The sequence below is a fragment of the Natator depressus genome, chromosome 27 (assembly GCF_965152275.1).
Source record: "Natator depressus isolate rNatDep1 chromosome 27, rNatDep2.hap1, whole genome shotgun sequence".
NCBI classification, from domain to species: domain Eukaryota; kingdom Metazoa; phylum Chordata; order Testudines; family Cheloniidae; genus Natator; species Natator depressus.
Window position 1 is genome coordinate 16,364,931 of NC_134260.1, and position 26,260 is coordinate 16,391,190.

Here is a 26,260-nt window from a genome sequence, read left to right on the forward strand (position 1 = left end):
AGCCACTTTCCTGCGGGCTCCACAACCTGCCGAGCCTCGGCCGCGCGGGCTGAGCCTCTCTCTGCTCCGCTCCTGGGCTGAAGCGCCGACAGGAGGCAGCGCTCCCGGGAAGGTGGGGCGCTTGGGGAGCGGAGCCCGGCTCCGAGGCGTACCGGACAAAGGAAAGGCGGACCCCCGGCGGGCACCGTTCGCCCCCCGCAGGGGAGAGATCCCTGCGCTCCCGGACTCCGCTGCTGCCGGCAGCCCTGCGCGGGGCGCCCCAGACAAAGGGCCTGTCTAGCCGGGGAGCTATCCGCCAACCCGCCCCCGGGTCTCCGGCCCTCGGCGCGGCATGTCGGCAGTGCGCAGACACCTCTGGGACGAGTACCAGGCAGTGGGCTCCGCCCGGGGCAGCGCCCGCAGGAAGCGGCAGCGCTTCGTGGACAAGAACGGGCGCTGCAACGTGCAGCACGGGAACCTGGGCGGCGAGAGCAGCCGCTACCTCTCCGACCTCTTCACCACGCTGGTGGACCTCAAGTGGCGCTGGAACCTGCTCATCTTCCTGCTGACCTACACGGTGGCCTGGCTGGTCATGGCCTCCATGTGGTGGGGCATCGCCTACCTGCGGGGCGACCTGCACCGCGCCCACGACCAGAGCTACCACCCCTGCGTGGCCAACGTGTACAACTTCCCCTCCGCCTTCCTCTTCTTCATCGAGACCGAGGCCACCATCGGCTACGGGCACCGCTACATCACCGAGCGCTGCCCCGAGGGCATCGTGCTCTTCCTCTTCCAGTCCCTGCTCGGCTCCATCGTGGACGCCTTCCTCATCGGCTGCATGTTCATCAAGATGTCCCAGCCCAAGAAGCGAGCCGAGACCCTCATGTTCAGCCGGGCCGCCGTCATATCCCAGCGGGACGGCAGGCTGTGCCTCATGTTCCGAGTGGGCAACCTGCGCAACAGCCACATGGTCTCCGCTCAGATCCGCTGCAAGCTCATCAAGGTGAGCCCGGGGGGGGGGGGGGGGGGCACAGGGGCCGGGGAGCGGGGATGGCTTTGGCGACGGGTTAGCCTGGATGGGGACTGGACTGGAAAAGAGTCTCCAGAGGGTTAAATCACAGGAGACTTCTCCAGCACTCAGAGGCAGCAGTGACTTTATCAGACCCGTGCCACAGGCCTGCTCTGTCCTTCGAGCTTTGCCTCAGAGGTTTGTACAATGGATGGGACCGGGCAGCCTGTCTGATTCTCAGTGGGTTAACCCTTTAACCATCCTCCAGTGACACCTAGCTTTACAGTGAGGCAAAACCCAGTGGGCGACCGCCCCCCTTACGTTCTTTGCCCCTTTGGGATTGTGCCGGATTTTCACGTGGGCGCTGACACTTACACCTTCCCTCGAACGCCAGCGATTTATGCAGCTGGAAACTCGGTTCTGTTCACTAGTCTCTGAGGCTGAATGTTTGTTTGGTGGGCCAGGGAGAAGGATGTAGCACCTGTAGAGCACTCTGAAGCAGCTAAGTAGGAATCTTTTTCAGGGTGCTCAGAAAATGAGTGAGAGAGTTGAATATGAGAGGAGTTGAAAATGGAAGTCTGAGGGAAGGATGAAAACCTTATTTTGGCCCAAGAAATTGGGAGAGGGGACATTTGCATCCTGGTGCCTTCAGAGGTGGTGGTTTTGTTTTTGTTTTGGCTTTGTTTTTTTTAAATCAGAAACACAAACCAGTGCAACTTTATAGAACCTTCCAGGGAGCACTTCTCTTTTCAGCTGTATGTTGTGAAACGGACAGAGAAATAAAGTAGTTTAGTAAGGAAGACATTAATCAGCAGCTACTCAATTACCACTGGGAAATTGTGACAAACAGGTCCAGATACCCTATGGGTGAACAGCAGGGCTGAACCTGCAGAGATTGTGTACAATGTTACTGAGTTTGTAAAGTAAGGTTTTTTTTTTATGAGAGCTTGTAATGATCTGTACTTGGGAGTCATTAGGAGATGTGTACAGGTCACTTGTAAAACACTGTAATTGTAACTAGGATGCAACTGCAGTTTCATCTCACAACAGGGAATGAAATAATCAGGTAGGGCCCAGGCTAGTTGTTTTCACAAAACTAACTGCAAGCACCTAGCATCCTACAACCTAGGGAAAGACAATACTGGACCATTAAGGTCCTGTTAAAAGTGAAATGTATCCAGAAACTGAAGGCCAGCATTTAAGCAAGGGTGCTGTCCCTGAAAGATTGGATGCCATCTAGGACATAGAGCATGCTTGGAAACTGTTCAGAGGCAATAGGAAAGGTGTATTAGAAAAGGAAATTTAGCTAATATAGAAGTGTAAAGCCTGAGATTTTGTCTTTGTTTATGTTCTGTGTAACTTGTATGTGTTCACTTTTCCTTACTATTTCATCTTTGAGTCTATGATTTCTTTTCTATTAAATTTTTTTTTGTTTTGTTTTTTTTATCCCAAGCAAGTCTCTGGTATGCAAACTGTGTGGAATATGTGTCCCTAAGTGAACTGCTAACTGGGTTCAGGTTTTACTCTTTGGGGCATGACAAACTAGAGGGCAAAAGTCTGAATATCTGGTAGTTAAGAAATCAGGGAAACTGATTTGGGGGGGCTTGGGATCAGAAGGGTTAGTGAGGTCACCCTGCAAGAAATAAAAGGTAGGTGGAAGCCAGGGTTGAGATTTTAAACTTGTAGGCTGGCTACTGGTGTCAGAACTCTAAGCCATAACAGCATAGCATTAAGGCATCCAAAGCTTCAAAGCAGGTGCTGACAGAACCCCTTACTGGGTGATCCCCAGAAATGTACTATTTGTTACTTGCAGGTGTTTGGAAATATAAAAATGATTAAAAACTGATATTCATAGTATTAATCATAGAAGTAATATGAACCATTACAGAGAATAAACCCCAAAGCCTCTCTGCTTTACACTTGGATGCAAGTTTCTTTAAGAGAGTTAGCCTGTTTTTTTGACCCATCCTGTAAGGATTTTCCTATCACTGTTAGAGATTTGCACATTGGCAAGCTTTGTTCTGTTTTCTCATGTAACAGTGTCTTCTTAAAACACAAGAATAACATGGAAGGATAAAACACTAAAGAAAGAGTCCATCTCTAAAGAGCGGAGACAAACAATTTCTGCAGATGAGTTAGATGGGATTTTCCATTTTTAAAGTTATGCTGAAATTCACAAAGAGACTCCTTTAGGATGATTTTATCAGTAAACCAATATAAAACTAAGCATTATTGAGGGGTGAAATCTCTTGATTCCAACTAAAAGATGAACTAGTACTCTTCTATGAATACCAGCTACAGTAAGCATGTTTTATGCCATTAATTTGACAGGAGATAAAAGACAAAAAACTTACTGTTCCATCCCGCATTTCTGTTATCATTTGAGGGAATTTGCTAACTAGTTTGGCCAAATAAAAGAAGGAAAATTGCTGCATGCAGTTTGATTATCAAAATGTGGAATTTTTGGATGGGGTAGTAGTTAGTAACCAAGAGGGAGTATTATATTAACTAGACCCTAGTCTATGGTAACATTGGATTCAGCAGTCTCCTGATCTTCCGCCCTCAAGAAATCTTTGAATCAAACTCATCTTTGGACAAATCCTGTAGTTTGGCACACAGACTGGCAATTTATATATCAACAAAAAAGGTAGATTTCTGTGTTTGTGCCATTTCAAAGCACTCTGCACTTAAATCCAGATAAATGAATTTATTCTGCGAATTCAGTCAAAGGTCTGAATATAGTTGTTAGGAAACAGTGTTTAGGAAACTTTCTTTGGAACTTTGTCCAACTGTTTTACAGTCCAAGCTACAGTAGCAGGGGCTTTACACCAACTGGAAATCTCCTGACTTCTAAGCATTGCTGGTGTAGACTTGATAGAATTTAAGTTTTGTCTCTTTACCATTTTTATTGATGATATTGTTCATTTTAAGCATTTTTTCTATTAGTATCTAAATTTCCACAGTTGTAGGAAGTTAGTGGTAGCTCAGACAATTATTTAATGCCAGACATTGAGATTCAAAAAGTTAAAGCTTTATAAGCTGGCTGTTTTAGCAGAGCTGTAAATGTGTGCTTTTTGCAACATTCATTACAACATGTTGTATACAGTAAGGTAGGACTCTAATAAATTCTCAAGCAGCATTTTTCTTGCTTTGCTTATCTATAAATTTCTATGATAATTTATGGAAATATTTTTTCATCATTTTGTGTGTTCACTGAAATGACATTTATGGCCATTTATTGATAAAAATCCAATCCTTCCAAGCCTAAGTATGAGAGAGCTTCCTTGCTTACATCCATCCATCTGCAATTCCTTTTACAGAAAAAGGGATTCCCATGATTCCTGTTGACAAACATTATGCGAATTATATTTTGATTAAATCTGTATATTTAAAACAAGAAATTATATTATGGAAACAGTCTGCATTGCAGACAGTTTTATTTATTGGGATGGGATCCCATTGTACTGGGTGCCGTACAGAGTAAGAACAGGGTCCCTGCGCCAAAGAGTTCAGAGTCTAAAAAGTTTAAAAAAAACAGACTGGTTATTTGGGAAGGGATACCGCCTACCTGTAAATGGCAGGGATGAAGGCTAGCGTTGCTTATTTTTTCAGAGGATTTATTTATTTATTTTGCAGAGGAAGCAGTAGGAAATGGTATTAACAGAAGAAGGGAGAGAAGAGATGGGATGGGATGGGATGAGAAGGTGAAGAGTAGAGCAGCGGAAAATGGAGTGGCAATGATTGATTTAATGATTCTAAGGAAAGGAAGGAATAAGAGGACAATTGACTTTAAAATACCAGACTTTAACAATCTCAGAGAAATGGTAGGTAAGATCCCATGGGAAGACAATCTAAGGGGAAAGGGTGTTCAAGAGAGCTAGCGGTTTCTTAGGGAGACAATATTAAAGGCACAACTCCAAACTATCCTGATGCGAAGGAAAGATAGGAAGAATGTTAAGAGGCCAATATGGCTCCATTAGGAGCTCTTTAGTGACCTGATGATCAGTAAAGAATCCTACAAAAAGTGGAGATATGGACAAATTGCTGAGGAGGAGTACAAAAGAATAGCACAAGTGTGTAGGGACAAAATCAGAGAGGCTAAGGCACAAAATGAGTTGCACCTAGCAAGGGACATAAAAGGTGGTAATAAGGGGATCTTTACATATATTAGGAGCAAGAGAAAGACAAAAGAAAGTGTAAGTCCTCCACTTAGTGGGGAAGGAGAGCTAATAACTGACAACATTAAGAAGGCTGAGGTGTTTGATGCCTATTTTGCTTCAGTCTTTACAAAATTAATATTAACAAAAAGGAGAAAGGAATGCAAGCCAAAATAGGGTAAAAACAAGTTAAAGAATATTTAGATAAATTACATGTATTCAAGTTGTCAGGGCCTGATTAGATTAATCCTATGATACTTAGGGAATTAGCTGAAGCAATCTCAGAACTGTTAGCAATTATCTTTGAGCACTCCTGAAGGATGGGTGAGGTCCCAAAGGACTAGAGAAGAGCAAATGTACCTGTTTTTAAAAAGGGGAACAAAGAGGACCCCGGGAATTATAGACCAATCAGCCTAACTTTGATACCTGGACCTGGAAAGATATTGGAACAAATTACTAAACAATCAGTTTGTAAGCACTTAGAGGATAATAGGGTTCTAAGAAATAGTCAGCATGAATTTGTGAATAACAAATCATGCTAAACCAGCCTAATTTCCTTCTTTGACTGTTTACTAGCCTAGTGGATTCCTTTAGGATGGTTTTATCAGTAAACCAGTATAAAACTAAGCATTATTGAGGGGGTAAAATTTCTTGATTCCAACTAAAAGATGAGCCAGTACTCTTCTATGAATACCAGCTACAGTAAGCATGTTTTACACCATTAATTTGACAGGAGATAAAAGATGACAAACTTACTGTTCCATCCAGCATTTCTATCATCATTTGAGGGAACTAGTTTGGCCAAATAAAAGAAGGAAAATTGCTGCAGGCAATTTGATTATCAAAATAGTGGATGGGGGAGCAGTAGGTGTTATATATCATGATTTCAGTAAGCTTTTTGACATAGTACCACATGACAAACTCATATGCAAACAAAGGAAATGTGATCTAGATTAAATTATTATAAGGTGGGTGCACAACTGTTTGAAAGACCATACTCAAAGAACAGCTATAAGTGGTTCATTGCCAAACTGGGAGGCTGTATCTAGAGGGGTGCCGCAGGGGTGAGTCCTAGGTCCAGTATTAGTCAATATTTTCATTAATGACTTGAATAATGGAGTGAAGAGTATGCTTACAGAATACGTACATGACACCAAGCTGGGAGGGGTTGAAAGCACTTTGGAGGACAGGATTAAAATTCAAAACTACCTTGACAAATTGAAGAATTGGTCTGAATTCAACAAGATGAAATTCAATAAACAAGTGCAAAGTACTTCATTTAGGAAGAAAAAAATCAAATGCACAACTACAAAATGGTGAATAACTGACTAGGTGGTAGTACTTTTGAAAAGAATCTGGGGTTTTATAGTGGATCACAAACTGAATATGAATTAACAATGGGATGCAGTTGTGAAACTAATATTATTCTGGTGTGTATTAACAGGAGTGTCATATGTAAGACATGGGAGGTAACTGTCTTGCTGTACTTGGCACTTGAGGCCTCAGCTGGAGTACAGTGTCCAGTTCTGGGGGCCACACTTTCGAAAGATGTGGACAAATTAGAAAAAAGTTTTAGTAAACTTGACCTATGAGGAAAAGTTTTTTAAAAAGGGGGAGTGTTTAGTCTTGGAAAAAGACTGGGTGGTGGGGTGGAACCTGTTAACAGTTTTCAAATATGGTAAGGGCTGTTCCAAAGAGGATGGTGATCAATTGTTCTCCATGTCTACTGAAGGTGGGACAAGAAGTAACGGGCATAATCTGCAGCAAGCAATTTTTAGGTTTGACGTTATGAAAAACTTTCTAACCATAAGAGTAATTAGGATCTGGAACCAGCTTCCAAGGGAGATTGTGGAATCCCCATCATTAGAGGCTTTTAGAAACAGGTTGGATAAACACCTGTCTGGGACAGTCCAGATTTACTTGGTCCTGCATCAGAGCAGGGGGTTGGGCTTGATGACTTCTTGAAGTCCCTTCCAGCCCTATGTTTCTATGATTCTGCAATGTGAAAGTAAAACATGTAATTGGAGCAAAGTTTACAGTCCAAAGAAGTCTAAGTGTAGCTGTCCATTGTAAAGTCAGGGTTTAGCAGCTATTAGGTAATATATGCATTGTAGGTACCTGCATTGATTCGAAACTCAGTGTGCATCATTGTGTCTGGCAACCTCCAAAAGCAGAAAATTCTGGAATTATGTTGTTGTCAGACTATGCTAGTAGGCTGATAAGGGCCCAGATCCTTAACTGCAGCTAAAGTGTGCTTGATGCAATTCTGAAGAAAGAGTGCTTAGCAGTCCTTTGTGTTCCCCTCCATACTATCCTGGCTGAGCACTTCATGAGTCTCCTAACATATGTTTAGAGTAGCCTGAAGGTATCTTTAAGTTTTCCAGCTATCCCTTGCTCCAGATGGCAGCTGGGGCACACAAGCACCTAGGTCACACTCTTATCCCAAGCCATACCGCCCGCTCCAGTTGTGGGGTGGGTGGAGGGTTGGCATGGACCCTGCAGTGGCTCTACACCATCTGAGGTCCCCCATGTGCTGGGGGACCCTCTTGTGGCTAGTAAGTCAGCTTCTGGGCAGCTTTACGCTGGTGGAGTGATATCGCTCATAATTTATGGACACTCCAAGATGGTGAGTTTACTCACATCCTTAGTGCCACATTACACTCTTATCATACCAGAAAATGACTCAGTTACCAAGAAGGTCCTGTGTTTCTTGCAATTTGTGCTCTTCCAATTGTGTTTTGTCCAGTCATGCTGACAGCTGATCTTGCTTCACTTCTCTTGCACATGATTAGATGGAGCTTTAATTCTATCAGAGTTAAGCAATGCTAAGAGATATCCTTTATCACACTTTTATACTTTTAAGGGGACCCATATTTAGCCAATGAACACAATGTTTCCACACACAGTTTCAGTGAGGGACAGGGAGTTCTGAAGGCTTTGCTGTTTTAAAAAGGTATGTCTATCTAAAGTGTGATATTTTATTGGATGTGTGCTGTTTGTCCCAGGGCACTCAGATTACAAAGGTGCCATCATATAATGGTGGCTGATTACTCATCTGTGGTATGTGAAGCTGCCTAGCAACATTGCTGAATAGTATAATGTTGCAATAGAGATGCCAGAATCAGCTTTGGAGTGAATTGTAGACAACTGTATTGTGATGGGTTGCAGTCACCTTTTTGAGCACCACTTTACATGCTAGCATGGTGTTGTTGCTCTCTGCAGCTCCCAGCACCCTCTGCATGCTGTCAGTCAGCCTCTGTGAGTCTTCTGTGGCTCAGCCCTCCAGCCAGGTGTCACAGTTCAAAAGCCTTCCAGGGTATAACAGACTCAAAATAGAAGCAGTTCCTTGCCCTTTAGGCCAATTATAACCAAAATTGTTTCTCGCCCTTCTGGGTGAAATTCCCTCTCTGAAATTGAATCTTGAACTCCTGCCCCCGACTGTGGCCAGTAATGGGCACTGGCTCTGCTGGCTCCTCTGGCTGTGACCTCAGCAATGTCCTTCCTTGCTTCTCTGGCTCCAGCCAGGAGCTGCCTTGCTGACACTGACAGCAGACAGATCCTTTTATTTTGGCCTTCTGGGCCTGGATTGACTGTTGCTGGTCTCCAGCCCTTCTGGTTGCTGGAGAACCAGATCTAGGGTGACCAGACAGGAAATGTGAAAAATCGGGACTGGGGTGGGGGGTAATAGGAGCCTATATAAGAGAGACCCAAAAATCTGGACATCTGGTCATCCTAACTAGATATCACTGGTTCCCAATATGGCTGCTCTTTTTCTCATAAAGAAAAGGAGTACTTGGTTAGTCTCTAAGGTGCCACAAGTACTCCTTTTCTTTTTGCGAATACAGACTAACACGGCTGTTACTCTGAAACCTTTTTCTCATAGAGAACTGTTTCATGGGGAGGAGTTCAATAGGGGGCCCCAAAGGCTGGTACGCCCCGTCAAGACATATACAAAAGAGGGTTACAAAAACCAAGTCAGTTTGTTTCAGCTTGCACTTTTTCAGATTGTGACAGGGTCAGGACAGACGGCTACAGGAGAGTGCAGGAAGGAAGGTATATTAGCCTCAGGATAAGCAGGTCCCTCTTCCCCTGGTAACTAAGCAGGGGTTACTTCAGGTTAATTAGGACACCTGGACCCAATTAAGCTGCCTGAATCCCAGAGTGAGTCAGTGTGGGTGATGGGCGTTGAGAGCAGAGGGGAGCTGTTGGAGAGTGGTGCGGAAGCTGACAAGGACCAGGGGAGAACCCAGCAGGCATAGAGATTGGGGAGAAACCCTACCCTAAACAGGAGCTAAGGACCCTTCCAGGTCTAAAGATCTGAAGAAAAGGACCCTGCCAGAAGGGGAGAGACTGAGCCGTGCATTTGGTGTGGTGCTGCCACACCTGTAAGGGCTACCAGAGACTAGGGGATCTCCCTCCCCTGGCAGGAGGGTCGAGAGGAACCCCGTCCAAGCAAAGTGGGGACAATAAGACAAGGGTTGTGGGGAAGTAACCCAGGGAAGTAACCCTGGGAACTGGCAGCATGAGGCGGCTACTTGTTGGGACTGGAGTAGAGGGCGGGACTGGGCCCCACCTCCCACCCCCTTTTCCTCCCACTGGATGTCCACCGAGGAGGCCAGAAGCCCCAGTAAAGCAGTAAGGGCCTAGCAGGCCCAGAAACAGGAGGGGTGCTTGGAGACTGAATTTCCCCACCCACTATAAACTGAAGGGGGGGAAATTCTGAGAGATGAGACGCTATCCTGACCCACTGCTAGAAGAAAGCACGGGACCCACCGAGGTGGAGAAGAAGCCCTGTTACAAGATATTCAAGTCAGTTTCATAGATTCCAAGGCCAGAAGGGACCATTGTGATCACAAAGTCTTATCTCCTGTATAACACAGGCCATAGAACTTCCCCTCAGAAATTCCTCTTTCAACTAGACCATATCTTTTTAAAACAAAATCCAGTTTTGATTTAAAAATTGCAAGTGATGGAGAATCCACCAGAACCTTTGGTAAGTTGTTCCAGTGGTTAAGTACCCTCAGCGGTAAAAATTTACATCTTATTTCTAGTCTTGAATTTGTCTAGCTTCAACTTCAAACCACTGGATCTTGTTATACCTTTGTCTGCTGGATTGAAGAGCCCATTATCGAATATTTCTTCCCCATGTAGGTACTTATAGACTATGATCAAGTCACCTCTTACCCTTTTCTCTGTTAAGCTAAAGAGACTGAGATCCTCAAGTCTTTCACTGTAAAGCAGGTTTTATAATCCTTTAATCATTCTAATGGCTCTTCTCTGAACTCTATCCAATGTATCAACATCTTTTTTGAATTGTGGAGACCAGAATTCAGTATTCCAATAGCGGCTGCACCAGTGCCAAATACAGAAGTAACGTAATCTCCCTACTCCTACTCAATATTCCTCTAGCAATACATCCAAGGATTGCAATAGCCCTTTTTGCTACAGCATCACTCTGGGAACTCATGTTCAGCTGATGATGCACCATGACCCCCAAATCTTTTTAAAAGTAACTACTTCCCAGGAAAGAGTCCCACATTTTCTATAGTCTTTGTTCCTAGAAGTATGACTTATTTGGCCACATTAAAACACACAGTTTGCCTGCACCCCGCTTACCAAGCGGTTCAGATCACTCTGTATCAGAGACCTGTCCTCTTAATTATTTATCATTCCCCCAATATTTGTGCCATCTGAAAACTTTATCAGTGATTTTATGTTTTCATCCTGGTCATTGATAAAAATGTTAAATAGCATAGGGCCAAAAACTGATCCCCACAGGACATTAGAAACACACTTGCTCAATGGTGATCTTGAGACCTATCAGTTAGCCAGTTTTTAATCCATTTAACGTGTGCCACATTAATTTTATATTATTCTAGTTTTTTAAGCTAAATGATGTGTGGTACCAAGTCACCTGCCTTACAGAAGTCTAAATATATTACATCAACACTAATACCTTTATCAACCAAATTTGTCATCTCATAAAAAAAAAAAAATCAAGTCCATTTGACAGGATCTATTTTCCGTAAACCCATGTTGATTGGCATTTATTATATTACCGTCCTTTAATTTTTTATTGAGTCCTGTATCAGCTGCTTCATTATCTTGCTTGTGAGAAGTGTCCACCTGATAGACCTATAATTAGCTTGGTTGGCCCATTCACTCTTTTAAAATATTGGTACAACAGTACCTTTCTTCCTGTCTTCTGGAACTTCTTTGGTGTACCAGGAGTTACTGAAAATCAAGATTAATGGTCCAGCAAGCTCAGTCAGCTCTTTTAAGACTCTTGATAGCAAGTTATCCAGAACTGCTAATTTAAAAATGTCTAACTTTAGTAGCTGCTGGATAATCAACTGAACATGAGCTCCCTGTGAGAGACTGTGGCCAAAAGCAGTAATGCAATACTTGGATGTATTAATAGGAGACAATCGAGTAGGGAGGTTATATTTCCTCTATATTTGGCACTTCTGTGACCTCTCCTGGAATACTGTGTCCAGTTCTGGTCTACACAGGAAGGATGCTGATAAACTGGGGCGCGCTTCAGAGAAAAACCAATTGAAAACATGTCTAACGGCAAAAGAATCAAGGAGCTCCGTCTGTTTAGCTTAACAAAGAGGAGGTTAACTTGCTCAGTTAAATTTCTGTTCCCCGTGTAGATAAGAGGGCTCTTCAGTCTAGCAGACAAAGGTATAATAAGATCCAGAGGCTGGAAGATGACGCTAGACTAAATCAGACTAGAAATGAGGCACATTTTTAACAGAGAGGGTCATAAACCAGTGGAACAATTTACAAAGGTTGTGTGGATTCTCCATCACTTGAAATTTTAAAATTAAGAGTGGGATATTTTTCTAAAGAATATATACTCTAGTTCAAACAAGAATTAAGGGAAGACTTATGGCCTGTGTTATGCAGGAGGTCAGACATAGATGATCATAATGGTTCCTTCTGGCTTTATAATCCATAATCTGGCCTTGTCTCTCTCATGTTACTGCTGATTTACAGTCCCATGACCTCTGTGGTAGTTCTTCACTCTTATGGGTAGAGTTACAGACAGACAATTGTTACAGAAGGCAAAGTTTAATTAAAATCATAGACGATAGAAATGTAGGACTGGAAGGGACCTTGATAGATCATCTAGTCCAGCCCTCTGCACTGAGGCAGGACTAAGTATTATCCAGACCTTCCCTGACAGATGTTTATCTAACCTGCTCTTAAAAACCTCCAGTGATAGAAATTCCACAACCTAAAGTGAGACTTTATTAACCTTTTTCCAAACCTGAAGAAAACTTGGGACTTGGGTGAGATGGATGGAGACCATTTGAGACCATTCTTATTTTTTATAAACCTGTTTGGTGTTAAAGTGTGAAAATATGATCTCTACACTTTTAAATATGGTATCTATTTATTTTGCATTAAATTGTATGATCCAGCTAATTTTTCAAGTCATTGTTTCAACTGGCATAAAACTCACTTGGATGAAGTTTAGTTGATAACTCAGAATTTTAAGATGATGATTTTTCTAGGGTTGTCAATTAATTGCAGTTAACTCACGTGATTAACTCTAAAAAATTAATCACAATTAATTGCAGTTTTAATCACACTGTTAAACAATAGAATACCAATTGAAATTTGTTAAATATTTTGGATGTTTTTCTACATTTTCAAATAGATTGATATACAACAATTACAACACAGACTACAAAGTGTACATTGCTCATTTTATATTTATTACAAATATATGCACTGTAAAAATGATAAAAGAAATAGCATTTTTCAATTCACATCATACAAGTACTGTAGTGCAATCTCTTTGTCATGAAAGTGCAGCTTACAAATGTAGTATTTGTTACATAACTTCAAAAAAAAAAAAAAAAAAGTAAAACTTTAGCGCCTACAAGTCCACTCATTCCTACTTCTTGTTCAGTCAATTGCTAAGACAAACAAGTTTGTGTACATGTATGGGAGATAATGCTGCCCGCTTCTTATTTACAATGTCACCTGAAAGTGAGAACAGGTGTTCTCATGGCAGTTTTATAACAGGCATTGCAAGGTATTTATGTGCCAGATATGCTAAACATTTGTATGCCCATTCATGCTTTGGACACCATTCCAGAGGACATGCTTCCATGCTGGTGATGCTCATTTAAAAAAAAATGCATTAATTAAATTTGTGACTGAACTCCTTGGGGGAGAATTGTATGTCTTCTGCTCTGTTTTACTCACATTCTGCCATATATTCCATGTTACAGCAGTCTCGGATGATGACCCAGTACATGTTGTTCGTTTTAAGAACACTTTCACTGCAGATCTGACAAAACACAAAGAAGGTACCTGTGATGCTCTGTACCTCAGGGGGACACCCTACACCCCCATGTTCATCTTTATAAAATGATTGTGTGGTATCCAATGCAAAGTTTGTCATGTTGGGTGTCTTCGAAAGGCTCATAATGCACTGAGCATGGCTGTTATAGTGATGTTATAGTAAGGTTATAGGTTATAATTTCATGTATATAGTTATGAGGCTGAAAATGTATCCTCGTGGCTTAAAGCAAGCCCATGCAAAAACTCTCCAAGAACAGAGAGGCAGTTCAAACCTCATCAGCATATGGATGGGACAAGCCCAGCGTCACAGGAACAATGGACACTGACTTAGGCAGCAATCAAAGAATCTGTTAGACCCTCAGAAAGCTTGTCATCCCCTTCTTTTGGGCAGTTTGGGACTGCAGTGAGGTAATGCTCACCTGACTCTGAAGGAGGGGGAAAAGCCAAGAGGAAAGAATGGACATGATAAAAGGGAGAGACATTTTGCCATGCTTTCTCTTCCACCTTCATCTACAGACACCACCACCAAGCGCCTGAAACCCTGATCAAAGGGGAGAGCCTGACTGAAAAGTAACCAGCCAGCCAGTGGTGAGCAGCATCTAAGTTTTTAAGGATACTGAAAGTGTTAAGATCAGCTTAGAATGCATTTTGCTTTTATTTCATTTGACCAAATCTCACTTGTTATGCTTTGACTTATAATCACTTAAATCTACCTTTATAATTAATAAATCTGTTTGTTCTACCTGAAGCAGTACATTTGGTTTGCTCCCTTTGGGAGAAAAAGCCTGGTACATATCAATTTCTTTGTTAAATTGATGAACTCATATAAGCTTGCAGCATCCAGCAGTCATAACTGGACACTGCAAGATGGAGGTTCCCAGGGCTGTGTTTGGGACTGGAGATATTGGCTAGTGTCATTCGCTTGCAAGTAGCTGGGAGCAGCTTACATGCCAGAAGCTGTGTGTGAACAGTCCAGGAGTGGGGGCCCTCACCGCAGAGCAGAGTAAGGCTGGCTCCCAGAGTCAAGGATTGGAGAGGCCTAGCAGATCACCAGCCCAGATAACACCAGAGGGGAACGTCACAGTACCAATGTGAGATTTCTAAACATAGCTACAGCACTCGACCCAAGGTTTAAGAATCTGAAGTGTCATCCAAAATCTGAGAGGGACAAGGTGTGGAGCATGCTTTCAGAAGTCTTAAAAGAGCAACGCTCCAATGCCGAAATTACAGAACCTGAACCACCAAAAAAGAAAACCAACCTTCTGCTGGTGGCTCCAGACTCAGATGATGGAAAATGAACGTCGGTCCGCACTGCTCTGGATAGTTATCGAGCAGAACCCGTCATCAGCATGGACACATGTCCTGTGGAATGGTGGTTGAAGCATGAAGGGACATATGAATCTTTAGCGCATCTGGCATGTAAATACCTTGTGATGCCGTCTAAAGCAGAGTCACGCGAATACCAGTTCTCACTTTCAGGTGACATTGTAAACAAGAAGCGGGAAGCATTATCTCCTGAAAATGGAAACAAACTTGTTTGTCTGAGTGATTGGCTGAACAAGAAGTAGGACTGAGTGAACTAGTAGGCTCTAAAGTTTTACGTTTTATTTTTGAATGCAGGGGGGGTTTTGTACATAATTCTACATTTGTAAGTTCAACTTTCATGATAGAGATTGCACTACAGTACTTGTATTCAGTGAATTGAAAAATACCATTTCTTTTGTTTTTTACAGTGCAAATATTTGTAATAAAAATATATATATAAAGTGAGCACTGTGTGTTGTAACTGAAATCAATATATTTGAAAATGTAGAAACCATCCAAAATATTTAAATAAATGGTATTTTATTAACAGCACGATTAATCACAATTTTTTTTAATCGCTTGACAGCCCTGTTTTTTTTTTCCTAAATCCGTAGTTCAAGATATTTTCTTTAAAACATGGTAAGCCATTCAGCTCATGCTCAGTCTTACTAGTTTTGATGATAGATTAGATCAGATGTTGGCTACCAGTTTATGCTCATCCTGAGAGAACAGCAGCCGGCCAACTTAACTAAAGCTATGTACTCAACTGTTTGATACTGTAGGTCCTTTCAGGAAAAGTTAAAGTACTTTTTTCAGTAGTCTGACTAAGCCTTCACACTTAGTCCTGGCTCTTGTGATTACCGTGGGGCAGAATTCTTGTTTGCTTTTAGTTTCTAGTGCTGTCAGTCTTTTAACCTTCACCCAGAATGTTTTTAAAAGTTGTCAAACAGCTGACATTCTTATTGATCTCATCAGCCATGGAGAAACTGATTCCTGTCAAAGAGAGGGAAAGCCTTGTTGTTTGGGATAAGAGGACATCACAACTTATTAGCAGGGAAAGATTCAAAAAATACATGAATATCTGAAGAACTAAAACAGACATTTAATATAGCTGAAATACCCCACCAGCTAATTAGCTGGTTATATAATTGCCAATCTATACCAGACAATCTGACATTCTAGCTTTTTATGGTATTAGTGGTGAGAAGAGGGAATTTGCAGATGCAGTAGTCACTTGTGGAAATTAAAGATGGAAAACTCCTGCTGGGCATCTAGCCCATCACATAGGGTGAAAGCTTCCATTGACTTCAGTGGGGCTATGACTTCATCCCAGGATCTAACAAAGGATCTAAAGAACAGGATGTCTCGTGATGACGACAGTAAACTTATAATAATAAAGCAAAGGCAGAAATGTGTATTAAATATTTGTTCTGTAGTTATGAATAATTATCCAGTTTCTTCCTATCATAGCAATGATAATGAAATAATTTCCAACCAGAAGTAACTAGGGAGGATGTTAAATAGGATTGGCAAAGTTTCTGAACACTTAAAATCTGCAGGATCCAAATAACTTGCACCCAAGAAAAGCAATTGGCTGAGGAACTCTGACCAACTGATGTTGGGTTTTTTTAATAAATGTTGGCATATTGTAGAAGTTCCAGATGACTGAAAAAAGGTAATATTGTGCCAATATTTAAAAAGGGTAAATGAAATGACCTGTGTAACAATAGGACAGATACTATAATACCAATTCTGTGCAAAATCTTGAAATGCTTGATACAGGCTGCAAGCCATGAAGAATGCCAGTCAACATGGTTTTATGGAATAGGCCTTGTCAAACTTTTTTTTTTTTTTTTTTAAAGATTACAAGTTTGGTTGATAAATTGACATGAGTTCTGTAAGGCCTTTGAGCTAGTACCACATGACTTTTTAACTAAAAAATATACAAAACTAATGTATCACCTATTAAATGGGTTAAAATTGATAACTGGTAGATCTCAAAGTAATTGTTAATGAACCTCATCGTTCATTTGGGTTGTTTCTTGTGGGGTCCCACTGGGATCTGTTCTAGGCCCAAGGCTAATCGATATCTTTATCAATGGTCTGGATGAAAATATAAAATCACTGTTAGCAAAGTTTGTAGATGACAGTCTGGTGGAGTAGTAAATAATGACCGGCTCAGTTACACAGAGTGATCTAGGAGTGTCTAGTGTAATATACTAGCACCTCCATATGATGACATAAAGAACTGCTGTTTAAATAGTAATGTTATCAGAGATACACATTTAGATTCAGTCACAACTTCATATACTCCCGGGGGCCTAACTATCTTTTTGTCTTTAGTCCCGACAGACACCTGAAGGGGAATTCCTACCATTAGATCAATGTGAGTTGGATGTTGGATTTGGAACTGGAGCTGACCAGCTGTTTTTAGTTTCTCCTTTAACCATCTGTCATGAAATCAACCCCAGAAGCCCCTTTTTTTGTCTCTCTCAAAGATCGCTAAGAAGTGAGCAGTTTGAGATCGTTGTCATCCTTGAAGGAATTGTTGAAACTACTGGTAAGCTATATGAACAAAGTGAATGGTCTGTCAGTGTTTCTCAAACTGGGATCTTTGTCATGACTCGCGGACCCCCTAGAGCTGGACTTGTCCAGGGCTGCCAGCCCCTCTGATAAACTCGTCCCCCTCCATGCTGCAAAACAGCTGTTCGGCAGCATGCAGGAGGGAAGGGGAGGGGCAGGGGCAGAAAGAGGTGGGGCAGAGGAAGGGGTGGAGTGGGTATGGTGACCAGACGTCTCTCTGGCTGCTAGGTGCAGGGACGGCTGGGGAGCGCTGCATGCTGCCCCTGCCACGAGCGCTGGCTCCGCAGCTTCCATTGGCCGGGAACTGCGGATGGAGGCAGCAGCAGCGTGCAGACCCAGAGGGAGATGTCACTGCTTCTGGGGAGTCACCCGAGGTAAATGCTGCCTGCACCCCAACCCCTTGTCACAGCCCTGAGCCCCCTCCTGAACCCAAACTCTTTCCCAGAGCCTGCACTTCCTCCTGCACCCCATCCCTGAACCCTCTCCTGCACCCAAACTCCCTGCCAGAGCCATCACCCTGAACCCCCTCCTATGCCCCAACCCCCTGCTCCAGCCTTGAGCCCCCTCCTTGCAGTGGGGGCTGGAGTCGGGGCAGTGTGCCCCCAACCCACGGCTGGGACTGCTTGGTCCGGCTGTCCAGCATGGCTGAGGCTGCTTGGGCTTGAGGGTCCTCGAAAAATGTTTAAATCAAAATGGGGGGTCCTTGGGTTGCTAAAGTTTGAGAACCACTGGTCTACATATTGTATTATTTTAATATTGACACTTTCTGTTTGTCTTTAGTCCTAATATTTCTCTTAATCAGTGGTATAATATTGTATCAAGGCACTCATTCAAAATTATATTCTCCTGGAAAATTCGTATTGGCTGTTTCCATCAGCCTAACCAGGGTAAGCTTGGAATAGATTTTGTGCCTGAGCGAAAATGTTTTCATGATCAATTTACAAGTGTGCATTAAAATATAGTAATCTATGAATCTGTCCCTTATATGAAATTTTTTGCCTCACTTAACTTTTACAATATAGCATACGTAACAATATCGGAGACAGTTGTAATATGATGTCAGCAGTGATGTTTTTAGGTGTGTGTTGGTGAGAAAGGAGCTCAGCATGCTATGGGGCAATGTGTTAAAGAAATAAAAAGTTATTCATCTAGCTCTAGTTCCTGGCACTCCTAATCTTTGCTGGACAACTCTCTAAATTCAAGCCAGGAGTACAATCCTTAACCCTCACAGCCAGCTGACTAATGGGTCTTTCAGATCACTTCTAAGAGAACTTCCCAGACACTAGTACAGCTAAAGTAGCACACCAATACCCGTAGTAAGAGAATACTCCCTGAAGTGTATGTTACCTACCTTTTTATTATTTTATTTGTAATTACATCTCCCCACTATTCAAAATAAATTGGTTTGGTACAATGACAAGACAGAGTTAATCAAATATTTGTATAAGCAAATCTGACTAAGTACTTAGAAACACTATCTCAACTGTTAGGAAACTGGCAGTCACCAGATGGAGCAACACATTATCTCAATGTTGTTAGATGTAGAATAGGATTGATTTTTATTATGCAATCTTACCATATATTCTCCTCCTACCATATGTTGATCTGTTTTTTCATTTTATAAGGTTAATGTTCCTGTCTGTTTATGTAGGAATGACGTGTCAGGCTAGGACCTCCTACACAGAAGATGAAGTTCTTTGGGGCCACAGATTCCTACCAGTAATGTCCCTAGAGGATGGCTTTTTTCGGGTGGATTACTCTCAGTTTCATGCCACCTTTGAAGTCCCCACACCTCCTTATAGTGTTAAAGAACAGGAGGAAAGCCTGTCCCTTCCATCTCCTTTGAATACTCCTATCGGTAACAACCGAAACAGAAGGGAACACATCTGCTCAATTGACTGTATTGATATTTTAGAAGAGAAAACAAACAAGTTTCCTAGTAAACTTCAAAAAATTAGCTCCAGAAAGGAGGGTCTTCAGAGAAGAGTCCTGAGAATGAGTTCCAGCAATGTAGAGAAAGCTTGCAGTACTGGAGATCTCTTGAAAATTCAGCATATAAGTTCTGTTACCAGCAATGAAGATGGTGATGAAAGGATACAATTGAAGGCCTTCAGAATCAAATCTGAGTCTTTGACTCAGTCTACTGGAGATCTTGAGGTACAGAAAAAGCCTCAAGGTATGCTCACCTTAGGGACAAGACTAGAGGATAATTTGCCTGCCAAACTTCGAAAAATGAATTCTGATCGCCTCTCCTAAATAACAGATGCAACAGGAGTTGTTGTTGTTAAACTGCATTTTAGACTTCTGTCTTTCAGGATTATTTTGGAATACTACTGTGATGATTTGGTTTTGCCAAGGGATTCTTCATAAATAAAAATTTTCAAAATTAATTAGCATTTTTCTATAATATTCAATACAAATCTGATTTATGTAGCATGGTAACTGTTCAGGGTGCTATACTGTAAGTTCATTGTGCCAAATAAACTGGTCCCTGCTTTAAAGCTCTGTATCAGCACCACTGTAACAGTTTGGTCTGGTCTTCCCTCCTTTCAGAAGTCTTTCTGAAATAAAAGGGACCAGATTCTCATCTATGACTAAAGTGCACATAATGCAGGTTGGGTTGGGGAGTGTTCAATGGCAGCATAAACCTCACCTTTACACTCCCCTGATCCTAGGGCTGCTGTGTACAGTGTGGGTATTCTCCCCGTGAGCCCCCCCACCCCCACATCATATATTAGAGTAGCCCTGTGTGTGGTCTAATCTATACCAATCTCTTAATACCCTTAAGGGACTAAAGCCATCACTGGGGAACAGTGTACCACAAAGATGCCACATCTCCTGTGCCAGCAATGGGGGGGTGGAGCAGCAGGGGCTATAGGAGCTGCTGAGCCACTGGAGGATCCATTACACTTATTGTGAGCCTCCCAGGGCTGGATGCACCTGTTCTAATGGCCAGCAGCCAGATTGATAAAAGGATTTGGCCAAAGAAGTATATTAAGAAAAAGTAAAAAAACTTTTTTCTCCTACCTCTAAAAGAATTAAAATCTGAAATTTGATAAGATGTACTAAAAATAGTTGGTGAAACTGGCCCTGAATACTACAGTCCTATGATATGAAAAGATAAGGATTTTTTCAGAGTGTGGGTGACCAGCAGTGTCTTAAACGCATGAGTAAAAATTATATTTTGACTTACTGAATTTTAGAAAATGGTAAGAACTGGGCTATTAGTTTATGTTCTTAACATCATTAGTTCCATAGTTATCGAATAATCAAATGTTTGCTTCAGTTTCTATTCTAGAACTGTTATTCATCTTTTTCCTGTGGAAAAATGACTTGTTTCCAGCCTATAGTAAGCAAACAAAATCATAACTAACTATTTAATAAAATAATACTTAGTACTTACTGTATATGATGCTGAGTACTTGTGGCACCTTAGAGACTAACCAATTTATTTGAGCATAAGCTTTTGTGAGCTACAGCTCACTTCATCGGATGCATACTGTAGAAAGTGTAGAAGATCTTTTTATACACACAAAGCATGAAAAAATACCTCCCCCCACCCCACTCTCCTGCTGGTAATAGCTTATCTAAAGTGATCACTCTTCTTACAATGTGTATGATAATCAAGGTGGGCCATTTCCAGCACAAATCCAGGGTTTAACAAGAACGTCTGGGGGGGGAGAGAGAGGTTACCTTGCATAATGACTTAGCCACTCCCAGTCTCTATTCAGGGAGAGAAAACCTGGATTTGTGCTGGAAATGGCCCAACTTGATTATCATACACATTGTAAGGAGAGTGATCACTTTAGATAAGCTATTACTAGCAGGAGAGTGGGGTGGGGGGAAGTATTTTTTCATGCTTTGTGTGTATATTATAAGATCTTCTACACTTTCCACAGTATGCATCCGATGAAGTGAGCTGTAGCTCACGAAAGCTTATGCTCAAATAAATTGGTTAGTCTCTAAGGTGCACAAGTACTCCTTTTCTTTTTGCGAATACAGACTAACACGGCTGTTACTCTGAAACCTGTATATGATGCTGTGCTTCTTCAAACCATTCCACAACAAGAAGATCAAATTCTACTCTGATATATTGATGCAATTTTATTGAAGTCAGTGGGACTGCACTGGTATATCAGAGCAGAATTTTGTCTATTAACTAATCATCACAGCACACTTGTGATAGAGCAACTCAAGCAGAGATTAAATGATTTGCCCATTGTCACAAAAGCAGATGGATCTCCAGTCAGGGTTAGAATTCAGGAGTTCCTGATTCCCTCTCCTGTGCTAATACCACTAAACCAATATGCTGCCCACGTAGAATGGAATGGACATGAGCAACACATCTCTAAGAACAACAGTTACGAAAGGTAGGTAACCGTTTGTCATGCTAGCACAATAGTCCTTATTTCTAAAGGATGGTTAAGTTACAGGCACTATAGGATTGATAACGTCCTTATTTCAACTATTAGGCATCAGTTATGTACAGAGACCAGAGCCAGTCCTAGGGCAGTACAATATACTTGGAATCTCTTTGGTAATCTAAGCTCTGAGGCTGAGAATTGTGGCAGTAAAGTCACTTTCTATTTTTAGACAAGAGGAAGGAGGAAGACGTTAACAGTTGACGTTCCTGGGGGAAGAAATATTGATACGCCTTTGCTGAAGAAAGGGAGGGAAAACATCTCCCAAGTTCTTCAGGAATTTGAACTGAAGTTCCAGAATATTTGCATGGTTAGGAAACAAATACTAATGAAAACTGGAAACATGTTAATAGATGGCTTAGCCTGTGTCTCTGTTTTTGAACTGCTTGTACACATACTAGAACTGCAATGCTGTACTGTCCATTGGAGGGAGGGGAAAAAATGATATAGGCAATGTGTTAACTGAAAAATTAATTACATCAAAGTATTCATTTTCCTTGCATTGTGTGGCAATTAGAAAAGGTGTTTGGACCTCATTTTGTGCAGTCTGGGGATACACTGCAACTAGAGATTGGGCAAAATTTGAAATAGATTTAATAATGGAGAGAATCAGGAAAAAAACCCCACCACAAGACCTGCGTCTTTTCGGATGACTTTTAAGAGGCCAGAAGAGTTTTACCAAGCCTTCCTTACCATGGGCATAGGTTTTTAATTTTCTTTAAAAACTCAGGAGCATAGCCACATAAATGCACAAGTCCTCCTTTTTATTTTCCCCATATTCTTACAAAAGAAATCAAATGTCAAACTACAATTCTGTTAGTTGATGCTGTTTAAAGAAAAGGAGTACTTGTGGCACCTTAGAGACTAACAAATTTATTTGAGCATAAGCTTTCGGGAGCTACAGCTCACTTCATCAGATGAAGTGAGCTGTAGCTCACGAAAACTTATGCTCAAATAAATTTGTTAGTCTCTAAGGTGCCACAAGTAGGATACGATACAGAGGGACCTAGACAAATTAGAGGATTGGGCCAAAAGAAATCTGATGAGGTTCAACAAGGACAAGTGCAGAGTCCTGCACTTAGGACGGAAGAATCCAATGCACTGCTACAAACTAAGGACCGAATGGCTATGCAGCAGTTCTGCAGAGAAGGACCTAGGGGTGACAGTGGATGAGAAGCTGGATATGAGTCAACAGTGTGCCCTTGTTGCCAAGAAGGCCAATGGCATTTTGGGGTGTATAAGTAGGGGCATTGCCAGCAGATCGAGGGATGTGATCGTTCCCCTCTATTCGACATTGGTGAGGCCTCATCTGGAGTACTGTGTCCCGTTTTGGGCCCCACACTACAAGAAGGATGTGGAGAAATTGGAAAGAGTCCAGTGAAGGGCAAGAAAAATGATTAGGGGACTGGAACACATGAGTTATGAGGAGAGGCTGAGGGAACTGGGATTGTTTAGTCTGCGGAAGAGAAGAATGAGGGGGGATTTGATAGCTGCTTTTAACTACCTGAAAGGTGGATCCAAAAAGGATGGATCTAGATTATTCTCAGTGATAGCAGACGACAGGACAAGGAGTAATGGTCTCAAGTTGCAGTGGGGGAGGTTTAGGTTGGATATTAGGAAAAACTTTTTCACTAGGAGGGTGGTGAAACACTGGAATGCGTTACCTAGGGAGGTGGTGGAATCCCCTTCCTTAGAAGTTTTTAAGGTCAGGCTTGACAAAGCCCTGGCTGGGATGATTTAGTTGGGATTGGTCCTGCTCTGGGCAGGGGGTTGGACTAGATGGCTTCCAGAGGTCCCTTCCAACTCTGTTATTCTATGATTCTAAGTACTCCTTTTCTTTTTGCGAATACAGACTAACACGGCTGCTACTCTGAAACCTGTTTAAAGAATGTGATTTTTTAAATATAGAAACATAAGGAAAGTCTAAAAATTAAGAAACAAAACATTAACTTGGATACAATGCACATTGCTCATTTAAATTCTCTGGCTTAAAAGTTGCCTGCCGAAGATATTTTTAAAAATTAGGCTTGTGCCCTCCTTTTGCTTCTTTATGGTGAAGTAGAATGACTGGAAGAGCGGATTATCTTTTCCTTGAATAACTGTCTGTTGGTGATGGGAATTTATTATAAATGAGCTCAGGCAGATGTAAATATTGAAATGCAGCAGAAAATGGAGCAGCTAGAGCTCTTTTCCCTTCCCTGTGATGAAAATAGATGTTTTATATACTCTAAAATTGTCTGTAAAGTACCTGAGTGAACACAAATCCTACACATTTAAAACCAGAAGGGATTATGGTAACAGTACGCATCCAAAAGGGCTTGAAAAACTACGTTTGGGTTTCCAGTTCTAGCCCTGCATGCACCTAGTCATTGGTTTGATAAGTAAAACCCACGCTGCTGCAATTTTATCTCTAGTATTGTGAAGAACACAAACCTGTCTGTGCTACTATTCTATGTTAGATTTATCTTATTGTGTACAATAATTAGTGCCCTATTAAATGAATTGATGTTTGCAATATGCTTTAAAAATGTGTTCTATAAATGCTGTGATTATTATAATAAGCAGGATATCAGACTGAGATATTGTACTGCAGATTAGTTTCAGCTGCCTAGTCCCCCTTCTTTATCACCAGATTCTAAAAGTATACAGACTCTGTGCTGTGTGTATTATGCCCCCTGTCCCGGACTGGCGTAACTACACAGATGTAGTTAAACTGATGGGGATTTTGCACCAGTGTAAAACAGGAGTACTGTAGTTACGCCTGTGCAAGTATTCCTAATCTAAATAAGCCCTTAGAGCCAATATTTCACAAATAAGCATTGGGAAAAGGAAAAAAGAAAATTTCAAGCAGTGTAACTTTACCAAAATTATAGAGTAATTTTTTTTAAATTGTTTATCGGGTGGGGTTTTAAATGTATGTTATGCAATACAGTGATCCAGCAACTAAAAATTGGGGTGAGTTCGTTGTTCATGGATCAGACCATTCAGTGGTCTAATAAGTTTTCAAGTATATAAAAGGTTGTTACAAGGAGGAGGGAGAAAAATTGTTCTTCTAAACCTCTGAGGACAGGACAAGAACCAATGGGCTTAAATTGCAGCAAGGGCGGTTTAGGTTGGACATTAGGAAAAACTTCCTAACTGTCAGAGTGATTAAGCACTGGAATAAATTGTCTAGGGAGGTTGTGGAATCTCCATCATTGGGGATTTTTAAGAGTAGGTTGGACACACATCTGCCACGGATGGTCTAGATCAGAGGTGGGCAAACTATGGCAGGACCCTCCTGCCCAGCCCCTTTGCTCCTGGCCCGGGAGGGTAGCCCGTGGCCCCTCCCCTGCTGTTCCCCTGCAGCCTCAGCTCGCTGCGCTGCCAGCGCAATGCTCTGGGTGGCAGGGCTGCGAGCTCCTGGGGCAGTGCAGCTGCAGAGCTCAGCCTGACCCGGTGCTCTGTGCTGTGCGGTGGCTGCCTGTCCTGGTGCTCTGGGTGGCATGGCTGTAGCGCCACAGCTACCAGTGCTCCAGGCAGCACAGTAAGGGGGCAGGGAGTCGGGGGGTTGGATAGATGGCAGGGGAGTTTGGGGTGGTGGTCAGGGGGCGGGGATGTGGATAAGGGTCAGGGCGGTCAGAGGGCAGGAAACAGGGGGGTTGAATGGGGGCAGGGGTCCCGGGGGGGGGCAGTCAGGAATGAGAGGAGGGGTTGGATGGGGCGGTGGGGGCAGTCAGGCGTTCCGGGGGTGATCAGGGGATGGAGTGCTGGGGTGGATGGGGCAGGGGTCCCAGGGGGGGTAGATAGGGGGCAGGGGCCAAGCCACGCCTGGCTGCTTGGGGGGGCACAGCCTCCCCTAACCAGCCCTCCATACAATTTCCGAAACCTGATGCAGCCCTCAGGCCAAAAAGTCTGCCCGCCACTGGTCTAGATAATACTTAGTCCTGCCTTGAGTGCAGGGGACCGGACTAGATAACCTCTCAAGGTCCCTTCCAGTTCTGTGATTCTGTTTGCTGTGCTCCTATTGGCTAGAAGGGACTAGGAACAGAAAAAGATAACTATTGAAACTAATGTTATAGCTCTACCCTATGCTTAGTCTGGAAACGGGTTCTTGGCTGAGGAGGTGTCAGAATTTAGAAACTGGTTGAATTATTGTAACCTCACTGGTTCAGAACTGTATACATTTTAATAAAAGTTCCCATTTGATTTCCTTAACAAAACGTTGTTCTTTGATTCTTCTACATGCAGCTGATAATTGGGGCGCACTTTTTGCCAGTGGTAGATGGGTCAGGGTGGCTCCTCTCTCTGGCATGGCTAGTACTTTCAGATACAACCCAGTTCCCATGCTGCAGTGGCTTCCGCTAACTGCCAAGCTCTGGCAGCCCCAAACCTCTTTCTTCGTGGCCTCATAGGAGAGGGAAAGAGAACAAATGTGTGCATGTGAGAGGAGAATGTTGGGCTGATTGGGGAAGAGATGGAATGGACTGAAAGCAGTGCCATTT

At 42.4% G+C, this 26,260-nt stretch overlaps 1 protein-coding gene across 2 annotated transcripts; it reads left to right on the forward strand.

Annotated features, from left to right (window-relative positions):
* Window positions 1-21: 21 nt before the first annotated feature.
* Window positions 22-25,136, forward strand: LOC141978556 (G protein-activated inward rectifier potassium channel 1-like). 2 transcript variants are annotated; one of them, XM_074940744.1, is made up of 4 exons: window positions 22-982; window positions 17,116-17,332; window positions 19,007-19,531; window positions 21,949-25,136. In XM_074940744.1, the coding sequence occupies exons 1-4, from the start codon at window positions 332-334 to the stop codon at window positions 21,978-21,980; spliced, it is 1,425 nt and encodes a 474-aa protein (XP_074796845.1). In that variant the 5' UTR covers window positions 22-331; the 3' UTR covers window positions 21,981-25,136. The 2 variants fall into 2 exon arrangements, with proteins under 2 accessions (XP_074796845.1, XP_074796844.1); XM_074940743.1 differs by lacking the exon at window positions 21,949-25,136 and having other exon boundaries at window positions 19,007-19,988.
* The last annotated feature ends 1,124 nt before the right edge of the window (window positions 25,137-26,260 follow it).